A 20654-nucleotide genomic window follows, 5' to 3' on the forward strand; every position below is an offset into this window, starting at 1 on the left:
TTTTCTAACTAAAAAACATACACAGGAATCCAAGAAATAAGCAAATATTTGCTTTTATTATTTTCTTAGAAGTGTTTAAAATAGCTTAATTTATAACGATTTTATTAACTTTTGGATACACAATCTCATTTTTGTACTAAATTGCTGATGTTGGTAACCCTTCTTTTTCCTGGAAGTTACAAAATGTAGTTATTTATCTAAAATAAACAACCACCTTAGAACAGCATTCCTGTCTGCTCAGTTACCTGAAGGTATAACATCACTTTCCACTTCTATTGCAAAGGACAATTAGATGCCAAAGAGAGTTTTGAGGTCAGCCAGAGTGAGCTTTGAGGTTTCCCCTTTGCCTGCCAGCACCTGTTGGGCAAGACCTTTCTTCCTGGTCTGGAGTTGTACGATCTTTTCTTCTACTGTTCCTTCACAGACAAACCTGAAAATCCAAAGCCACATCGCATCAACTGCTAGGAAAAAAAATTGCTTACAGAATGCTGACAACTTTCTCTGTAAATGTCCAAAAGTTTGTCTCAAATATTAACAGCTTAGTATGTAATTGACAAAATATACCCACCCACAAAAACAGCAGTTCTCCCTTACTGTAACTGAGGACTGGTAGGTGCCAGCCCTGATTTGGTCTTACACATAGATGTTACAACATTTCAAATAAAAGTCTGATGTAATTTAAGCCTCAACGTTGGTCATCTGAAGCAACAGTAATTTTATGATAAATTCCCATAATGGTGGTGTGATAACAAATGGCACCTTTTACACTAAAAGCATTATACACAAATCAGTGTCTCAGATTTCAGGTGCTTTCAACTGAATGCGTTTACAATAACTGAGCTATATTTCCCCACCTTAACAGTATAGATGTTACAGTTTTTTCTATAGGCCAACCTTGCCACTTGTTAGAAGTGCTCTATATGTTACTTACAATAGACAGGTCCAGGCTTAGGGAGCATGGTGGCTACCTCTAGAATACTAATTTAAAAAAACATCAAGAAGCATCCTCAAATGCTTATTGCCACGAGATTCCCAACCATCCTACAGTGCTTAATTATAGGACTGTATGCTCCAAGACAGATCTGCTTAGGGAAGAGCCAATGAGATGTGAGACTATTCCTGCCCCCAATACTGTTTGGTTTTGTTTGTTTTTGTTGGGGTGTGTTTGCTTGTTTTTTAAAGTTTAGCACCACAATTACTAAGACCAAAAAGTTTAACATTAAATAGCCAGAAGAAATGTGCACTCTCTCTCAGTGCTCAACTCACAGTCCCACTGAGTTTGTGCCCAGCCTGACATAAAGGAACAAGCCTCAAAGGAAGGTCTTGTTTCACAAGCTAAAGGCAGACATGACAGTACATGACTAACAGCTCCATCTACAGGTGCAGACCTGTGTATCACCACATCCTTCTGCTGCCCCACTCGGTAAATGCGGTCGCAGGCCTGTTCCTCGAGTGCAGGATTCCTGCAAGGAAAGGAACAACTCACATAAGCCCCTAGGCTGTGTTCAGGAATTACTAAAATACGGGTGTCTTTACACTGCTCTTTTTGTCTACCTCCAGAGCCTTCTGTTCTCTTCCTTTATAGAACTACAGCCTCCTCCCACGTTACCTCAGCTTTACTAGCTTGATGAACAATATGCACCCAACACTATTTCCTTTGCAGGTGACCCAGTAACCAGGAAGGTTACTTTACTTCCTGGAGAAGTAACTTGCTGCAACTCCACACAAAATCAGCTGTCTGAATTAAACCTGTGTTCCATACAGCCCCTCACTTCTGACCAGTAGTTAATGCTGACAGGAAGCTGAGGAGCTGCTGAACAAAGAGTGAAGCAGGAAGGCAAATTCCTGAAAAAGTCTTTTGCTCAAGAACATTACATAAGAAATGGCTGGCACACAGCGGGAGTCGCTTCCTTATTGTAGAAATCTCCCCTTAATGCTATCCAATAGCTTGATTATGTACCAAAGCATGTTAGCCTGCTTTGGAGGTTCCCACTTGCAAAAGGGAAGTTAAACAAACAAACAAACAAACAAAAAAAATCAATAAAATGTGGTTCTGAATGGTGAGAGACAGCATAAATATCAGGAGTTCATACTGCTTTCATAGCTCTGTAAAACCCAAGGTACACTAGCTACACTTACTGACAATGCTCAAGACAACCTTATTTATTTCAGTACAAATTCCCTGTGGGCTTTACTGTACTTTTATTTATTGCTGCTTGAAATTTAAGCTAGGGATTTTTGCCCAGCAGGACTGTACTTCATGGCTGTGTGCACTGGATAGACAAACCCAAGATAGAGTATTTTGGAGGAAAACTACAGCAAAACACTTTTCTACAACTAATCATTAGCCCTTACACTCAGCTGAACTATTCCTTCCTACTCAGCTGTATCAGAAGTCACAACACACATGGTGTGGAAGAAAGCAGCATGCCCTACATAATTCCTTATAGATGGAAATTTTATTTTTCTTTACCAATGCATGTCAAGGAGAAAGAGGTGGTTTCCTCCAGTCAAGTTCAAGCCAACACCTCCAGCCAGCAAAGAGACCAACATTACCTTCAAAGACCAAAACAGAGATAAGAGAAAATTAATGCTTTACATATGCCACATTAATTTGAAATAAAGACCATACCAAAGGATGTGTTTATCCTATTTATACATATGTATTTATTATGTGTCTGGAAGCCTGCCAGATGTTACTTAATGAGACACAGAAAGCTGTAAGAGAAGAGACCAGAAGATAAGACTCTAAGAGAGACCAGCTTAACATTCCACATCTATTATACTGACAAATGTTTAAGGACTAGAGAAAGGACTGCAAAGTTCATCCTCTCTCCATGCCCCACTTAAATGACTGGCCTTTCTGATGGCAGCCTGTTGCCAACAATGGCACCAATTAGCACCTGCTATGAATTAAGAATCAGAATTACTTAAAACACAAGCAACTGGACTGAAGCGGCCTGCCACTCATTTCACATTGCTTACACATAACCTAAAGTTTAGAAAAAGATGAGTAGCTGGGAGGAAAGGGAATACAATAGATGATCAACTGAGAGAAGATTCTTGTACAGCAAAAGAACTGAATATGTTAAGTACAGAGCTATTTGTTATATATATGTATTGCTGAATTTCATAGTATGTTAAAACACTGATCTTGTTCAAGAACTTAGCTATTCATATAGCTTGTAGAAGTCATCCTCTGTTTAAGTTCAAATCCAGAAGGAGAAAGATTGCTTTCCAGACAGCGGCTTGTTTAAGAAATCCAGAAAAGTAAACAAACTAATGCATCACTTACTCCCTTCCCAGTCATAGATCTGTCCTCAGAAGAGGCAGCCTCTCCTGCCTAAATTACAATGATGTCAGTGTTTAGATCAAAATGTACCACTATGAATAATGATTTTGGATTCAGACTTCTTCGGATATTAGGCAAGTTTCTTTCCTTTGGCAAAAACAGACTAGGAACTATTTTCATGAAGAGCCCAAACACTGTCGTTCACCAGCATTAAATATATATACACATTTATATTTGAAAGTGAAAGAAATTACCGTGAGGTCACCTTATTCTAAAATCCCATCCCAATTCCAGTCTCTCTATTCTTGTACTGGGGTGAGATATGTTCTTCTTAATCTGTCTACATTCACAGTTTCAGCTGTTACCCTCTCTTCTCAAAATAGATTACAGCCTGGCACAAGGTACCTGCTGTGCTGCAGAACAGCAAGAAAATCTTACAGGTTCCTTGGCAAGCAGGGGATATAAAGAAAGAGATCTCTTCCAGTGCAGTGACAGGAGTTAGAAACAACCAACCTGTCCTGAGTGGATCTAACTGGCCTCATAGCTTATTCAACGCATCATTTCATTGGAAGATTTGGGCAGCCTTTGTACTAATTTCTAAGTCAGATGTTCAGTTCAGAACAGTCAACATCCAAAGGAACTTTCCACAGCTGCTCCTGGTCATTATAAATTCTACATCTGTTTTTACAGCTACCCCTTTCCCTGTTGATCTTGGTACCTAGATATCCAAACGAAAGCAGTGCCAGCATGTGAAATCATGAAGTCACCTCTTGTAATTGCTCATAACAATACCAGTAACTGCTTCCCTGCCATGATTTCATACCTGAGGCCCTTTGGGATTGTTATTGAACTCCTCTACCACATCCATTCTCTGTTTAGGATTAACAGAGCCATCCACCACTGAATACTTCAGCCCTAGTCTCTGGAGGTGCACAGCCACAACTTTCAGCATGCTTGTCCACTGAGACACAACAACACTGGAGAAAGAGAACAAGGAGTTTAGAACATCCTATGTGTAGTCTGAGAGCTTGGTTATTGCAGTGCCTCACCCAAGAGGACAGTGCACTATTCCCAATTGCAATCTGGGCACAAAGTCCCCTCTCAATTCAGAAATAGATTCACTATTAAGTGTAGTGCCACAACCTGCTGCACAGGGCTAATAACCAACAAACTTAGTCAAAGTAACTCTATTTTCACCACTGTTTTTGAATTTTACATTGCCAGCCATCAATCTCAAGTTGTAGCATTTTCCACAAAATGAATCAACAGCAAACACCAAATTTGATTTTCTCAGGGTCTTTCACTCCCCACATTTTTTTGTATTAAACACTTTGGAAGGCAGTCATCGTTCAGTAAGTTTTTTTGTTGGAGAACAAAAGTAACGCTGGTGTTCTCATTCTTTTGGTAGGAATATTCTTTTGAAGAGAGTTTGCACCCCCCAGGCCCTGTACATAACGACACAACTGTAACTACTTTCCAGCCACATATCTCTAAGTACATTCAACATTGTTTACCAAAAACAAGCACAAACCCCTGGAAGAAGTAGGATTGGCGCTGAGGACAAACACTTCTCTGCATGACTAAGTTCTCAATTCTATTTTAAGTAGAGAAGAGTCTGCTTGGGCCTCAAAGCTCAATATTCCTCACACACTCCCCTGCTACATTTACACTAATCTACTTCTTAACTTGTTCTCTTACCTTTTATTAGATTTTTCTCAATCAGCTTTCATATATTATAGTAGCTTCACCATTTCACCATTCCTGGAATCTGTATTCAGTTGTTTTAAACTACGAACACTGTCAAAAGACACGCTTCTCTCAATCACTGAGACTTAATACAAGGGCACATTTACTGACCTTTTCTGAGACTCTGGGTGACTCTGAATAGTTTTCAGTTCAGCTAAGAGGTGAGATACCTGCAAGAAAAAAACTAAAATTGCTTGATATCATAACTCAAGTCATGCTTAGCTGTTCTTCGTGAAGCAGAAAGTGATCAAAACAACTCTTTAACTGTATCTTTTACCACGCTCTGACTTTCAAGATACATTCATAATTATAAGTAAGAAATGGAGTCATACAAACATCTTTTACAAAGTCCAGCATTTCTGTGAGAAGTTATTGCAACCTCTCCTCTTGCTCTGCACAAACACCATGCTCACATGTAACAATTTTCTAAACTGCTGTGAATCCAGTGCTCAGGATTTTCGCTGATGTTTCATCAGTATTGTCAGGTTCTCACAGCTTTATTAGAAGTATCCATTAAACTTCTGATTACACCTAAATTGTCAGCTTACCTTGACCTGCAACATGTGACAATTCATTAACAGTTTAAAAGGAAAAGTTCTGAAACCAAGCTTCTCAAGGGAGGCCAGAAGATCAGAATACCTTGGTGCTCTCCTTGGTGATTTCAAAGAGATCTGTATTAAAAGCTGTGCCATTGAGGTAGACTGTTGACTTTGAATCAGGAGTCTGGAGCTCAGACAAGGTCAAGGCACTAAGTTGTTCCTCAATGGAGAGAGAAAGGCCTTCATTGGTCAAATTAACTTGGTCCAGAGCCTGCAAGAATAATGCAATATAGTAAGAGATGTCAGCCAAGCCTGAGATCAAATTCAGTGCTGATCTACAGTCTGTGCAATGCCTGCTGAAGTCAGTGAGTTGGAAAGAAGCTATGTTAGACAATATGAATACAACACCATAAAGAAACATTACTGGGTCAGACCAACAGTCTCTTTATCCTCATATTCCAGCCTAAGCAGGATTTTGTAGGGCAAGTACATGAACTCAGCCATCTTCTGTGATCTGGTCTCAGAACCATCCCACATCACTCAAGATTTGTAGGATTCAAGATATTAGGGAGTAAATCTCTGCTTGTTCGCTTAGTATCTGGATTTACTTTACAGCTTATTTATACTGCAGAGCATCAAACTTTGGAAAGATCAGCCTCCTTAATGCAAGGCAACTTCAGTCAAGGCGCTTACAGAACTCAATCACACACAAGCCATTGACACTTTTCAAGACTTGGTTAAGATCAAGACTTATCCTTTCCTTTGCCATTAAAAGTCTATTTATTTATTTGATGCAAATAAAGCCGTTTCCAGAGCCACAGCCTCCCCTCACAGGTCACGCTGGGGAACTCAGTAAGGTTTATGCACACCCTACTGAATGTGTCCATTCATAAAGCCCTAGAGAAGTGAACCAGCAGTGTTAAAAAGTTCATTAACTTACACAAACATTTGAGTAAACCCCTCCACACCGCCACTATTACAATACAACGCAATTACCACTTTCAGTAAGGAGAGATGGCAGCAGCACTGACGGAGCCTCAACAGCATAGACAAGACGTGGGCAGTACTTGAGACTTGGGAAGCACTTTGAGAGCTTGCTAGAAATTCCTTCTGACTGTACCCAAAATCTTGTGCAACTGCCAATAAGCAGAGAACAACAGGAGATCTTAGAGGCACTTCCAAGCACTGCCCAGCAAGCATTTTGAATCAGCACACACACACACTTGATTTAACACAGGAACTCAATCTCCCTTAAAAACAAAACTAAAAACAAACAAACAAAAAAAAAACCAACAGGTGACAACAAATCAAAGCACTGCATTTCTTATACTGGCACCTCTTCTCTGAACAATTACACCTTTATTTCAGAAGGGGAGCCAGGGAAGTTAAGAAAATTTCCCAGAGCTACAAAAGTAGGAACAGACCTTTGGAATACTGATTCAGTCAGTTTTCAGTCACTACCCATTACTACCAACAGACTTTGATAATTGTTTTGGTTTCCCTTGATTCATACCTTCCTTTATTATCCACAGCAAATGAACAGACTGGCAGATTTCTCAATACCTAAAAAGGACTTCTCTGAAAGCTAAGCAGGACGAGGCTTCATAAGGGCCTCAAACCCCAAACCAAATTCTTCATAAGAGTATGGAAGCAGCTAAGCATTTTTCCAAAGAATGTCTAAACCTTGATGCCCCACGGGGCCAGCTTTGTTCCTCATTAACTGTGCACTTAAGAGTTACTTCTGCAAATATTTGCATGGGAGGGCATGCTCAAACCTTTCTCAAATGGGTTACTGCCAGCATGCTCTCTGCCTTCATTTTTCTGCTCTTGCCGCTTTAGGTAGGACTGTAGTGTTGACCTGGAAAAATAAGATAAAGACTGTAGAATTCATAGCAAGAAAAAAAGCAAAATGCACTTGAGCTAAACAAGCAAGCTGTCGATGCATTAAGGAACGTTTCATTCATTATTTACTTTCTCATTATTAATGTACATTCCTGACGAGAGAGTTTTGTTTAACAAGATCAAAAAGAAAGATCCATTTTGGAAAGCATAAGGTTAGTAAGCTTGATTATCAGAATACCCTGAAATAACAGGAGGCATGGCCCAACAGACAGCGTTCTTCATAAAAATACAAAAGGACATTTAAATATATAGTTACAAGGAAAAAAAACTCTTTACAATAGCACTGGTGAAAGAGACCCTGTGAGAACACAAGGTGCTGCTGGTTTGCTTTACAGCCACCTGGAGAGGCCAGCATAACTTCAGATCATGGAAGTATCACAAGGTACAGAAGACGAATCATCTCCTACACAGGTGCTGGGACATCATCATTTAAAAATTACTGTCACAGTTCCAAGAGTTCCTCCATGGCAGGAGGGCTGGAATCACATTTTCTTTTTCAACGAAAACTATTCTGCAATTCTATGCTTGACAAACAGTCAGAAAGGGGGAAAGAATAACCTTAGTTTGTCCAAAAGATTTTCTTATCTAAAATGGATTAACCATTCTAATTTTTCATATCAGTGGGAAACAAAATCACAACATACTTTATTTCTTTTCACGTTCATACCTGGATTTTGCAAAGAGCACACTGTATACAGACTGCTCCTCTGCTGAAAGTTTTAACTGATGCAACTGCATGCTACGCTGTGGCAAAGATACCTGAAGATACACAGCATCAGATATATATAACGCAGAAGATCTTATACAGCATCACAAAAACCAGTATCCCAGTATTTAACATAACATTCAATGTCTCTAATGAAAAAAACAGCTATCTATGAAGTCATTTGTATTAATTCATTATGATACAACACAGACAATTCTGAGTAACCTGGTTATCACTCAGGATGAAAATCTTTATTCCAAGTCATAACAAAAGGCTTGAGAACTCAGAATAGGCTGCTGTATAGCAGGAGGAATTAATTTATTGCACTGCAAAAAGTAGTTTCTCAGCTTCCCATTTAGAATCAGACAGTAATCGAAACGATACCTCCTGAGGTTTTACAGACACACTGATAACCTATAACTCAGATTAACAGATTATCTATAAGGAATAATGGAGAAAGCAAATGCCCCAGTACACACCAAACCCATTTCACACTCTGAAGCTTTAACTCAGGGATTTGGCTCAAGAGATCTAGACAGCTCTCCATTACATGGATATCCACTTGCAATTGCTTGACATATTCTCTTCTGCACTTGATTTATAACTAAAAGGTTTCGTTTTTCCATATATTTCTGCATTCTGGATAAGCAGACACCGCATCCCACAGGGATTTATTCCTCTTCCTCAATAGAGTGCAGTAGACAGGAAAACCCACCCATTAGCAAATATGCATGTGAAGGGTTAACTGGCTGCTGCAAGGAAAGTGATGAGATGATTGTCTAGGTCTTACCAAGGGCTTTCCAGTGGAATCCAGCTGGTCCTTAGTTCTCCGTAATAAGAGGCTCCTAGTTAAAAGGCTTAGCCTATCTCCTCCCTTCTTAGTGTTGTTATCTACCTGGTATTTCCACACCTTGTATTCATCAAAAGGAGAGCAACGTAGGAACCTAAAACAGAAGATAAAGGAACTTCATTCCAAATGAAGAGATGCTCTTCAGTTACTCCTGAGTGACTGAAACAAAATTCCTTGTTATCCAAAGCAAACAATTTCTAATTCAGCAAGGAGCAACAAAACACTTTCAGTTCAATGACATCTATAACTTGTCTGGACCAGAAGAGGCAGAAAACTCCTTCACACACAACAAGGTGAAGAAGGTGTCACTTGCGGATAGCAGAGGCTTTGCTCTGACAATGGTGAAGGTGTTCTCAGAGTTTGATGATCCTCTAGATGTTCCTTTCAACATCACTGAACTGATCGACAATATTGCGAGTCTGAGGACCACCAGTAGCACAGCAAAAGTGACATTCTGACTGCATGCCCATATCATCATCTTAGCCCACTATAACTCAAACAAAGCACGTCAAGAAGCACATCCACTTGCCAAAAAGCATACTCGTTTGTTAATTCCAAATTATTATGAACAAGTATCACTGCACAAACATTCTGATCATTAACATTGGTTTTGCAGATATTCTCCTTGAAAACGTAGGAAATCTTAAGTAATTTTCCCTTTGAGTTTCATACAAGCAGAATAGTTACACACAGCAGTAGCACACGGTCCGGTTCATTCACTGCCTCTGCCTCACTATCCCTGTTACCTCAGGGATCACTCCAACTATGAAACAACTTCAGCACTTTGTCAGTGAAGAATCACTGGAGCTGAAGCGCTATCCATGTGCCTCACATGAGGTCACCTCACCTCAGAAGGGAGTACATGTCCACTAAGTTGTTCTGTATTGGTGTCCCAGTGACAGCCCATCTGGCAGTGGCTCTCAGCTTGCACACAGCTATGGAGGTTTGAATCTTTGGATTTTTAATAGTGTGAGCTTCATCCAATATAACTCGAGCCCAAGCTACTCTGAGGAGAGGGGAGCAGTGAGATGACCCACTCTGAAAGAAAAAAAAACAAACAATTTTTAACACAGAGCAATAAAGCAATAACCTTACTAGGACCTCTAGAGAGCCATAAGCAAACATATTTCCAGCAAGAAATGTTTTCTTTTTGATAGCAGTAATCTGAGCTCTTAGGGCCATGCAGATTATTTAAAACAATCATCGCCTCTCCGATGCTTCCATGAAATTTTCTAATCTGAAGTATATGTGTTTGCTTATTCATGATGGCTATTTCTAGTATTTTCCTGTTGTTTGTTTGTTTGTTTTTTAACTTTTTATCTCCCCTTCCTTCCCAAGAGTGAATATCAGTAACATTTTGCTAGGCTGGGACAAAGGAATACATAACTATTCCACTGGGCATATATAAATAAAAGATTTTAAAACTTACAGGCTTATAAATACAGGATCTCCCCCTAGATGCCACCTAAAGGCTTCAGGAAATTCAAAGGCTTGTTTGCTCTAAGACCTACATATGGATCTGCACACAGAGGTTGGAGGCAAAAACATCCAGCAAGGGACTTGCTCTCCACTGCATACCCACATTCAACTGGCATTCAACAATCACTTTATTTTCACAGTCTAGCAAATACACTCGCTGTTTCCTCACAAACACGGAATGTAAGTTGCCTCCATGTCAGTTCAAACTGATTCAGAGCCTGAGCATGACAGGCTTCTGGTAGTTTAAAGGAGCATTAGTGCTTCCAACAGCAAACACCAAGCAGCAGATTCTAGCATCCTTCATAGACTTGTCTCTAAGAGAACACGATTCGTCACTGCACTCTTAAAATTACTCTTTAATATATTTCAGCTGTGCATTCTGTGGCACGAAAGAACAGGTTTATTGCATTTTTTTTCATGTCATCTGTCTGCACCTCACAATACTTTCTCTCATGTCTTTGTTTTTATTTTGTAATCACAATAGTGTGCTTATGGAAAAAAGATTCTTGCCTACTGCTCATTGTAGCACTAGGTGTTCCCCGAAACAATAACAGCTTGCATCACCTCAGAACAAAAAGATTCGGACAATCTTTTACCAACAGCATGGCTTCTCACCTCTACTTCATGGTCCTTAGCAGGGAATTCCCCCTCCTCTTTGCTTGTGGGAACCTCCTTAGATAGAAGGCTGTAGGTTGTGACAACAACATCATGTTCAGAGAGCCTGCATCAAGGAACAGTAAGAATCAGAAGCAAGAACAAACACAGAATTCATTTTGCAAAGCAGACAAAATGCATGCTCAGGGTTTAAGAATAATATGGTTCTACAAGAGCTAAATGCAATTGTAAGGAAGACTGAACTTCACTGCAGGAATGACAAATGGTCTCCATTTTCTGGATATTGAATGCATATACAACAAACTAAACAAGGCAGTAAGAGTCACATAGAATCCACACCACGTCAGATGAACGTTACTTAGAATGTGGTACATGGAAAAACTGCTCAGAATAGCCTGAAGCGGTATAGGAAAGTTGCAGATGTACACATAAGGATGATAATGTAACTATAAAGCACAAGTATGGAAGAAACTGCTACTTACTCTCTGCAAGCAAGAGATGTGCATTAGAAGACACACACAGTTTTTGTTACCAGGAGTAATAATAGCCTGCACCAGAACGACTTGGCATGGGTACAGGTCATAAAGGCTTTACTATATAAAATATGAGAGCAGACAGCAGCCTGACCCTCTGAACCCTAAACATTTCCATACTTAGGTTCTTCCAACATTTTACTGCCACTGAATTTCAACTGATGAACACAGTCTCTTGTTAAGGTGTATTTAACTTTTCTTGGTCACGCTTACAGTTTAGCACTTACACTTCTGCATGTTTATCTCGGTTTGGCCCATGGTACAAGTAGACCCTCAGTTTTCCAAAGCCCACACGTCTGTCAATCTCTTTCTTCCAGTGATGGATCAAAGATGCAGGACAAATGATCAAAGTGCTACATGAAGGGATAACAGTAGAATCTGCAGGAAAATATTGCAGGCAGGTTTTAGCATCTTCACATTACTCTACAAAAACAAATTTTTGGATAGTCACGACAGTTAAGAAAATTGCTTTTTGTGATCAGTTTCTGAAGCAGATATCTCCACATCACACTCCTGGGGACTGTCAGCTTCAGGAGGAAAAAAAATTCTACTTAGACATCAAAGTGTTCTTGTAACTCATTCAGAGTTCTGCTATAAATCTAGGCATTTGAATAAACAGTGAGATTAGAAGTCAGGAAATAAACCTCTTCTCAGAAAATGGCTTCAAATAAATACTTCTTTCTTGTTCTAAAAGACTGACCTCACCATTTTGAGCCACGTTAAAAAAAAAGAAACAAACAAACACATTAAAAACCCCTCAGTTGTTTGTTTTGACAAAGAAACTTTTAAAACACACCCATAAAAAAAGCAGCCTAAGTAATTATATGAATATGGGGACAGTGACAGGTTGTTGACACAGAAACGATAACTCTTTTTAAAAACAAACAGCCAAACAGAAAACCCTCTGTAACTCCTGTATCTCTGTGAACAAAGAAATAATTTTATGAAGGGAAGGAAAAAAGATCAGTCACAGAGAGGTGAGGATTAATTCAAGTCCTTACGCTAAGAAAATTATGCAAACATTCAATACTTTTTCAAAACTGGTATTACCTGATTTGGTAAAATAACCAATAAAAATACCTGGAGTATATAAAGTAATGAGCAGGAAAATCCTACACACTCAGTGCCACTAATCAAGAGAAAGGCTTTGCAAGGGAGTAAAGTAAACATTACTCCCAATGGAATGTTCCTACAGAAGGGAAGTAAACACAGATAGAGTTTGTTGGTTTTGTAGTCTTTAACCTATATAAATTACAACCAGAACGCTTTATGCATTTCAAATGGGATTACATCAGAATGTATGCATTGTATAATATAAACAATTCTATACCATTTCTGGACAGCCACATTTCTTGCTTCTTGCTTTCTTTCTCTGTCTTCACCTGCTTCTGGGTCAGAATTAGAGCAACCATTGTTAGAGTCTTCCCCAGGCCCATGTCATCCGCTGGAAAGAGAGACACGCACGTTACGATGACCCACAGAAATGTGTCTGCCTAACACATCTACACTGAAGTAACTACCAGAGCAGCAAACACCCTGGCAATACTGAAAACAGAAATACACGTCAATTCCAGGATGTAATACAGTAATGGGTTAATAGCCCCTTTACACATCTACAAAATAACAAGTTATTGGCCTCAAGGTAAGTTACACGCCAAGTTTTTGCTGTATTACGTCTTTCCCTCAAAAAGGTACTTTCCCATTCTGTTGCTCACCCAGAATTCCTCCACAAGGCCTTTGACTCTCTCTCCAGAGCAGCCATGCAAGCGCTTGTCTCTGGTGCAGCAGCAGTGGAACCTGAGAGGATGAGACAGAATTAGAAGGAAACACCTCGCGAAGTTCAGACACTTGTGCTTCCTGTAGGAAATCACCCAGCTGAGCTGTCCTACTACAATCCATCCTTGTCAACTCACTTTCAAACCAGAGGGATCCTCAGCTACCGTCTGCTCTGTTGGACAGGATTCTAGAGATTTGTGAAGATGATTAATGGCATCACTTGTTGCGGTGTGCACGGCCCTAATTCGGTCTTCTGTCATTCTTCCTCCATACAGATTCTGCACACCAGAATTTACTGAAAAGATAAAGTATTATACATGAAGTGTTTTTATAAAGCTAACTCTCCCTTGGAGATCTTTCATCTTAGGCATTTATCACAGTAGCTACAAATGCCCAGGGCAAAATATGCAGCTCGTGCTAACAAAAACATTGCAGTAACTGTTACGCATTCACAGTTTGCAGGATTCTGTCAGGCCTAGTCCTTGTCAGCGTTCTTTAATGAATAGGCTTGCAATACTTACTTCCAAAACCACGGCCAAAATATTCACTGGAACCCAAGGCAGCAGCAGAGGGGTGACTGTGTGAGCTTGAAGAGGACCCTGCCTTATGATCCCCAAGAGGCAGTGGTGTTATCAACTTCGTACCACCCGGTCTGCTGAACGAGTTAGGCAAAGGTTCCCCACAACGGCCACTGCTTGCACTGTTCTCCCCTTAAGAAGAAAGGAATTGCAGGGTGAAGAAGTTGAACAATGGACCTCATAGCCTTGCTTTACAGCACAAAGAAGGACCTTCATTTAGCCCAATGGCTTGCAAAAGTTTATTAACTTGCCACAGTCATCTAACAGCAGGGTAGTGGGTTACCACATTGGCTGAGCCACCACAGCTGTTCACATGCATGCTCTTAGCTTGCTCCTGCTTGACAGCCAATGCAGTTCAGCTCAGGCCTCAGTGTATGGTTTATACAGACACAGTGAGCTTTGCAACTGTGATCAGATTAGTACCTACACAAGGTCAGTTGTGCACAATGTTTCTGGTGTTCCACAGTTCCTGTCAGAAGCATCTTTGAGAAACAAATGGCTCAAGAAATCTGATTTGTTCCCTCCTTCCTGGAGAAGAATCTTGCTTAAAATCAGATCTTGCATAAGGCATTGCGATTGCTTGTTGTTTGGAGGAACCAGAAGTTGCTTATGTTAACTTTTATGTTCAGACACAGCTGCCAAAACCAATCTCCTGCATAAGCAGCATGGCTACACATGGCAACAAAGCTGAAGTTAAACCTTAACTGCCAAGTTCTCAGAGAAACAAAACATTCTGCAAAGTTTTTGGGGAAAAGAAAATAGCCTTACGTTTTTCTGTAGTATCTGTTGTTGAAATGTTAAGAGCACTGAGCGCAGCTTCCAAATCCTGTACTTGCTTTACTAACCGTTGCCCTTTATCTGGCAGCACTTGGATGTTCACTGTAGCCAAGGTATTCTGAAAAAAAAAAAAAAAAAAAAGGGGAAAAAAACCAACAATCCCAAACCTGAATGTGCTTTACAGAGCTTTCTGCCAAGAAGAAAACCATCAAGGAGTTAGAGGTTCAAAAACATTCATCTTCTTCCACAGTAATTCCTACTTGAATGAAGTTCTACAACCTCCAAAAGCATTTACGTGCCATTTGGTGCAATTAAATACTATTCTAGCAGAAGGGAAATTAGCCATTTGTATACTTCAGAAAAGATGGAAGGATGCAGGGCTCCTCCTGGTCTTCCTATGAAACAGGATGGTCAGCTAATCAAGTAGCTCAGATGATCTTAACATCTCACAAAGCATCCAGCATCCAAACTACGTGCACATTTCTATACAGACAGAAGGCTTATTTAATCTTAGTGTGAGTTTTCATGGCTACATCACTCTTCCTACACAAGCCTATGAGAAACAAACATTATTTAAAAAGGCTAAGCTGGCTACATAGTTACATCTTACACAAACTAAGTATAAGGGACACACAAACTCAGGCAAGTTAAAATTAAGCACACCCAAATGCAGATGGTTACATTGAGATCACTGTCTCATAAGTGGCTTAAAAAACGTGGCATGGGTTCTTACGTCCCTCCGTACAGCCCACTCTCTCATATGCTCCAAATATTTCAGCAGTTCTACTGTGTGGGGATACAACATTCTGATCGCTGTCACGAGTGAAAGAAGTCACCCTGAATAGGGAACAAAACAAAAGTAAGAAATAAGAGGTAAAATATGTTACCTTCTTCTGCCTCAGCTGGATTTCAAGATGGTTACGAAGAGCCTCAGGGTCTCGGGGTCCTTCCATGTGAAGTGATGCTGCAGCTCCAAGCAAAGATGTCTCCTGGGTACTCTTCCCTGATGTTTCTGCAGGAACCTCTCTTGGTTGCAAACCCTTAACTGATTTCTCAGGTTCACTTTCACCTGATGAGGAATAAACAAGTACTACTTTATCACTGTCACTGTCAGAAACTTCATCAGCAGGTTGTTCCAGACTTGGCCTGACTTGTGTCTTGGATGGTGCTGTCCCTGCTCCTTGCTTTGGAAGAGTACATTGTGATGCTGCTTGTGGTACTGTTGTGGAAGTCATGTTTTCTTTTGGTATTGGTTTCATCTCTCCATTCTTTCCGCCAATGCATTCTTTCACTCTGGTTTCTCTATCCCCACAGTTTTTTAAGCTTTCATCCGTGAACTTGTCTTTCTCTGGAGACTTGCTATTTGTACTTTGCTTTTCAAAACTGACTGGGAAGAGTTCGGATCTGCCACCTGGCTCTTTCTCCACACGTTCAGATTTATTGGATTCCTTGCCACTTCCTCCATACTTCTCTTTATCCTGATGGGTATTTTCTCCTTTCCAAGTCTCAGAAAGACAAAGTTCAGATTCAGATATTGTGTTTCCCTTAAGTTCTGAATCACTCCTACATCCCTTGGATTGTTTTTCAGTTTTCAGCCCTTCTGGATGTTCCTTCTCTGTGGAAGAACCAGAGGTGGACTTCTTTTCTTCATGTGACTCCACCACATTACCCTTTCCCGCTTCAACTCCTTTTGCTTTACTTTCCTCTCCACTGCCTTGCTTAATTTGTTTCCAGGATGATGCTTCACAATTCTTGTCTATCACCTTGAATGGATTTCTTTGGCCACTGGGATTGAAGACAGGTGCCTTCTTGGGCTGCAATTCTAATTTTTTTGATGGTTTGGTACCTTTTGAATCCTGCAATACACATAAGTAGGTAAGTATCAGTAATAAAACTTGCTAATTATACACACAATCCAATTACTTCAAGCAAGTCTTCATTGTCTATCAACATCATCTTTCCTACCATTTAGCAAGGGTAGGATAAACATTTTGCAAGGAAAAAAGAAACAACACTGCTGCTTTCCTGCTGCCTTAGCTATTCTCATGGTGTCTGGGGATCAAGTCCTAACAGCACCATTCTCAAGAAAGAAGGATGGCTGGAAAGCAAACCCAGGATTTTCCTTTTTTCTGTTTTCAGGTGGTTTTTTTTTTTGAAGACTGAGGAACATTGATTACTTCCCACAGTTTAGAAGTTAGAAGTCTCAAATGGAGGACAACAGACTGATAAGGATATCAACTGGAGAATACAAAGTCTCTCACTATGTGATCTTGGAGGCAATTACAGTAGTTAGAACGAAGTTACGCTGGAATAAGTTGATACTGCAATAAATAAAACACTCCTACCTGCCATGGCACACTTCCACACCATTTCTTCCCATTCAATTTACTGTTAACACATCGGTAAAACAACCTATCAAAGAATAAAGCAAGATTTGAAGCAAAAGTGTCATTAGAGGAGCTCTAGCCATTCTTTAAAAACTAGTGTGACGCTGAAAACATCACTTGATCTGAGATTAAAATCCAGACTTCTGCATAGCAAAAATCACGAATGATGGTAACAATGCTTGCTACTGTGAGAATCAAGTGTTGTTTCTGCATTAGAATTGTATAATATTATTTTTATTTTATGATCTCCGCTATCATAGTTCTTTCTGGGAGTCCCAATAGATTAACTTGGGGAAGATCTCTGATAAGTTTAAATCACTTATCGTACAGACGAACCTTCCCAGGAACGCACACTCTGTATATAGGTGTATATATGTATATTTTGTCATACACACTGCAAGAATATCCTGCACGAGATCAAACCAGAGAACAAGCCATGGCATGCCCGAGGAAGCGCCTGAAGAGACATTGGGAAGGCCTGGCATCCTCCCCCAGTGCTCTTTGTTTAACGATAAGGACTTTAAAGAAAATCACCATATCAATAGGACAAGGAGAGCACCGAGACATCTTGGAAACAACAGGATGACTACTGACTGGCACCAGATAAAAATAGTAAATGTAAACCTTCTGATAAGATTGTGAACCTGGAGTACCCAGCCAGTGGGGAAACAGGGGAGGGGGAGGCAAGGGGGAGAAAACAGGGTATAAAGGCTGTCATGTTGTGTCCATAGGCGCGCTCCTACTTGCAGGACGCCCGCCATTGCAATCGCGAATAAATCCTGCTTTTATCAGAGATACCGTCCTGACAAAATTACTTGGATTATTTCCAACACTACCCAGTTATCATTCCCTGAATATAATTCCTTAATTCCTTAGGGTATGGGGGGTTTGTTTTGAACCACAGAATGGCTTAGGTTGTAAGGGACCTTAAAGATCATCAAGCTACACCCCCCTGCCACGGGCAGGTTTGCCACACAGCAGATCGGAAGCCATTCAACCTGGCCTTGAACGCCTCCAGGGACGGGGCATCACAAGTTCCCTGGGCAGCCTTTGCCAGGGCCTCACCACTATGAGTGAAGAATTTCTTCATAATATCTAACCAAAATCTCCCCTCTTTTAATTTAAAGCCATTCCTCTTGTCCTGTCACTATCTACAATGCAAAAAGTCAGTCCCCCTCCTGCATATAAGCTCTCTCCAAGTACTGAAAGGCTGCAATAAAGTCTCCCCTGAGCCACTGGTTCATTTTAAATCTTGAAATGAAAGCTAAAGGCGTGTTACAAATTGCTGAAGTAAAAACACTGTCTTATGTCCAGATGCTCCAAAGACTCATGATTTTTAGGCGTGAGAAAATGGGTATTCTAGCATTATGCCACACAGACTACTTAGACTGCGGGATTGAGTGCACCCTCAACAACTTTGCTGATGATACCTAGCTGAGCAGTGCAGTCAATACAACAGAAGGAAGGGATGCCATCCAGAGGGACCTGGACAGGCTTGAAAACTGGACCCAGGAGAACCTAATGAGGTACAGTAAGGTCAAGAACACAGTGCTACACCTGGGTTGGGACAATCCTAGATATGACTAGAGACTGGGAGATTAACTCCTTGAGAGCAGCTCTACCTTGCAGCCTGGAAGGCCAATGGTATCCTGGGCTGCATCAAAAGAGGGGTGAACAGTAGGATGAGAGAGGGGATTGCCCCTCTCTACTCTGCCCTTGTGAGGCTCCACCTGGAGTACTGTGTCCAGGCCTTGGGTCCCCAGTACAAGAAGGATGCAAAGCTGTTGGAGGGGGTCCAAGGAGGGTCATGGAGATGATCAGAGGGCTGGAGCACCTCTCCTATGATGAAGGAATGGGGATTGTTTAGCTTGGAGAAGAGAAGGTTCTGGAGAGACTTCACTGCAATTTTCCAGTACTTGGAAGGTGCTTACAAGCAGGAGGGGGACTGACTTTTCACATAGGCAGATGATGACAGGACAAGAGGGAATGGATTTAAACTGAAAAAGGGATGGTTTAGGTTAAAAGTTGGGAAGAAATTTTTCATTCAGAGGGTAGTGAAGCACAGGCACAAGCTGCCCGGAGAGGTTGTGGATGCCCCATCTCTGGAGACATCCAAAGTCAGGCTTGATGGGTTCCTGAGCAGTCCGATCTAGTGGTTGGCATGTCTCCACAGCAGGGAGGTTGGAACAATAGGATCTGTTAGGACTCTTTCAAACCATTCTATAATTCTATGACGGACTTAAGAGAAGTATTTTTAAAATGGGCAGACAACAAGGTCAGCTGCAAGAACTCGATCTGAATCAATACTGCTGAATTTGATGCAATCAACAGAAAACTCTGATGAACTCAACAACAAAGCTACATTCAATTCTGTTAAAAAGAAGTGTTAATGAATCACTCAGGTGTATATAATTGAATATCATTACTAACAAAAAATAAAGAACATTTTGAAAAGAGTAAGCCAAGTCCTCAAGGCCAGAGGTTATTTTTTAGCTGTAGAAGAGGTCAGCCATCCCCACACAGTTCCAGTCACCCACATCTGTACAGCCAACCCTGGCTTCTGCTTGGAGGAACTTACTGGTACACATCTCTGTGCTGCTGCTGAACCAGGATTTGCAGCTCCACCATGTACCCCTCATGGACCAAACAGTACGAAGGAGGAACACTGAAACGAGGAAAGGAATAATAAACACAACACGCGCCATCAAAGCCACAGCGACCAAAAGACCGACTCGGGACACGACACTCGGAGCATCTTCTCAAAGACGATTTGGCAAAGAAAATAAAGCCCACAAGTCCTGACACGACGCAGGTTTTCCCTGAGGCCAACATCCAAAGCCCTCGGTCTCGCTCAGCCCCGCGGTCCCTCCCGCCCCGAGCCCCGCACGTACTCAGCCGGCCGGAAGAAGCCGCACGGCGCCGAGCCCTTAGCCCCGCACACGTAGAAGCTCTTCCCCTTGTTGGAGCCATCGCGGACGCCGGTCTTCAGAAAGCAGAGGGAGCCTGCAGGGCGGAGAAGAGCGGGACGAATTAGACACGCCGCCGACAGAGTTCCTCCAGAATACCCCCCCTACCACCGCCCCTCACCATGCTCAGCGCATACCACGGCCTCCATCGCTGCACAAGCACCCCGCCCCCCTCCCTGCAAACCGACCAATCACACCGAGCGCCTGCGGATGGACCGCCCGATCAGGACGGGACAGCCAATCGCCGCTGCGCTCTGACTTCTCTCCGCCCCCGGTCTGTTCCTCCTTTCGAAAGGGCGGGAGGAGGCGGCACTGCTATTGGCTGGCGCGGACAGGGGGTGGGACTGCCGGCACCCCAACGGTCGCCTAGGCTGCCTGCTGCTGCCGTCGGTTCCGCCTCAGGCGCTCCAACCCTCAAAAAAATCGCCTGCTTTTCGCTTGGGTGCCCACGGTTGCGAGATTTAAAGGAAGGAGACCTCGATTTACTCCTCTCAGCTGAGAAAGCTGT

The 20654-nt window shown here is 41.5% G+C and overlaps 1 protein-coding gene across 1 annotated transcript; it reads right to left on the reverse strand.

The window, feature by feature from the left end:
* Nucleotides 1–227: 227 nt before the first annotated feature.
* On the reverse strand, nucleotides 228–20295 carry TTF2 (transcription termination factor 2; the record flags this gene model as incomplete). The annotated part of the gene is made up of 23 exons (XM_079547888.1): nucleotides 228–430; nucleotides 1389–1463; nucleotides 2474–2556; nucleotides 4116–4269; nucleotides 5150–5208; nucleotides 5678–5848; nucleotides 6574–6713; nucleotides 7353–7435; nucleotides 8147–8238; nucleotides 8976–9129; nucleotides 9883–10073; nucleotides 11130–11235; nucleotides 11890–12040; nucleotides 12993–13106; nucleotides 13378–13459; nucleotides 13576–13733; nucleotides 13960–14148; nucleotides 14785–14911; nucleotides 15681–16649; nucleotides 17139–17205; nucleotides 19759–19845; nucleotides 20072–20183; nucleotides 20268–20295. 23 exons carry the CDS (start codon nucleotides 20293–20295, stop codon nucleotides 289–291), a joined length of 3534 nt encoding a protein of 1177 aa, XP_079404014.1. The 3' UTR covers nucleotides 228–288.
* Between the last annotated feature and the right edge of the window lie 359 nt (nucleotides 20296–20654).

This window comes from Tetrao urogallus, assembly GCF_951394365.1.
Source record: "Tetrao urogallus genome assembly, chromosome: 1".
NCBI classification, from domain to species: domain Eukaryota; kingdom Metazoa; phylum Chordata; class Aves; order Galliformes; family Phasianidae; genus Tetrao; species Tetrao urogallus.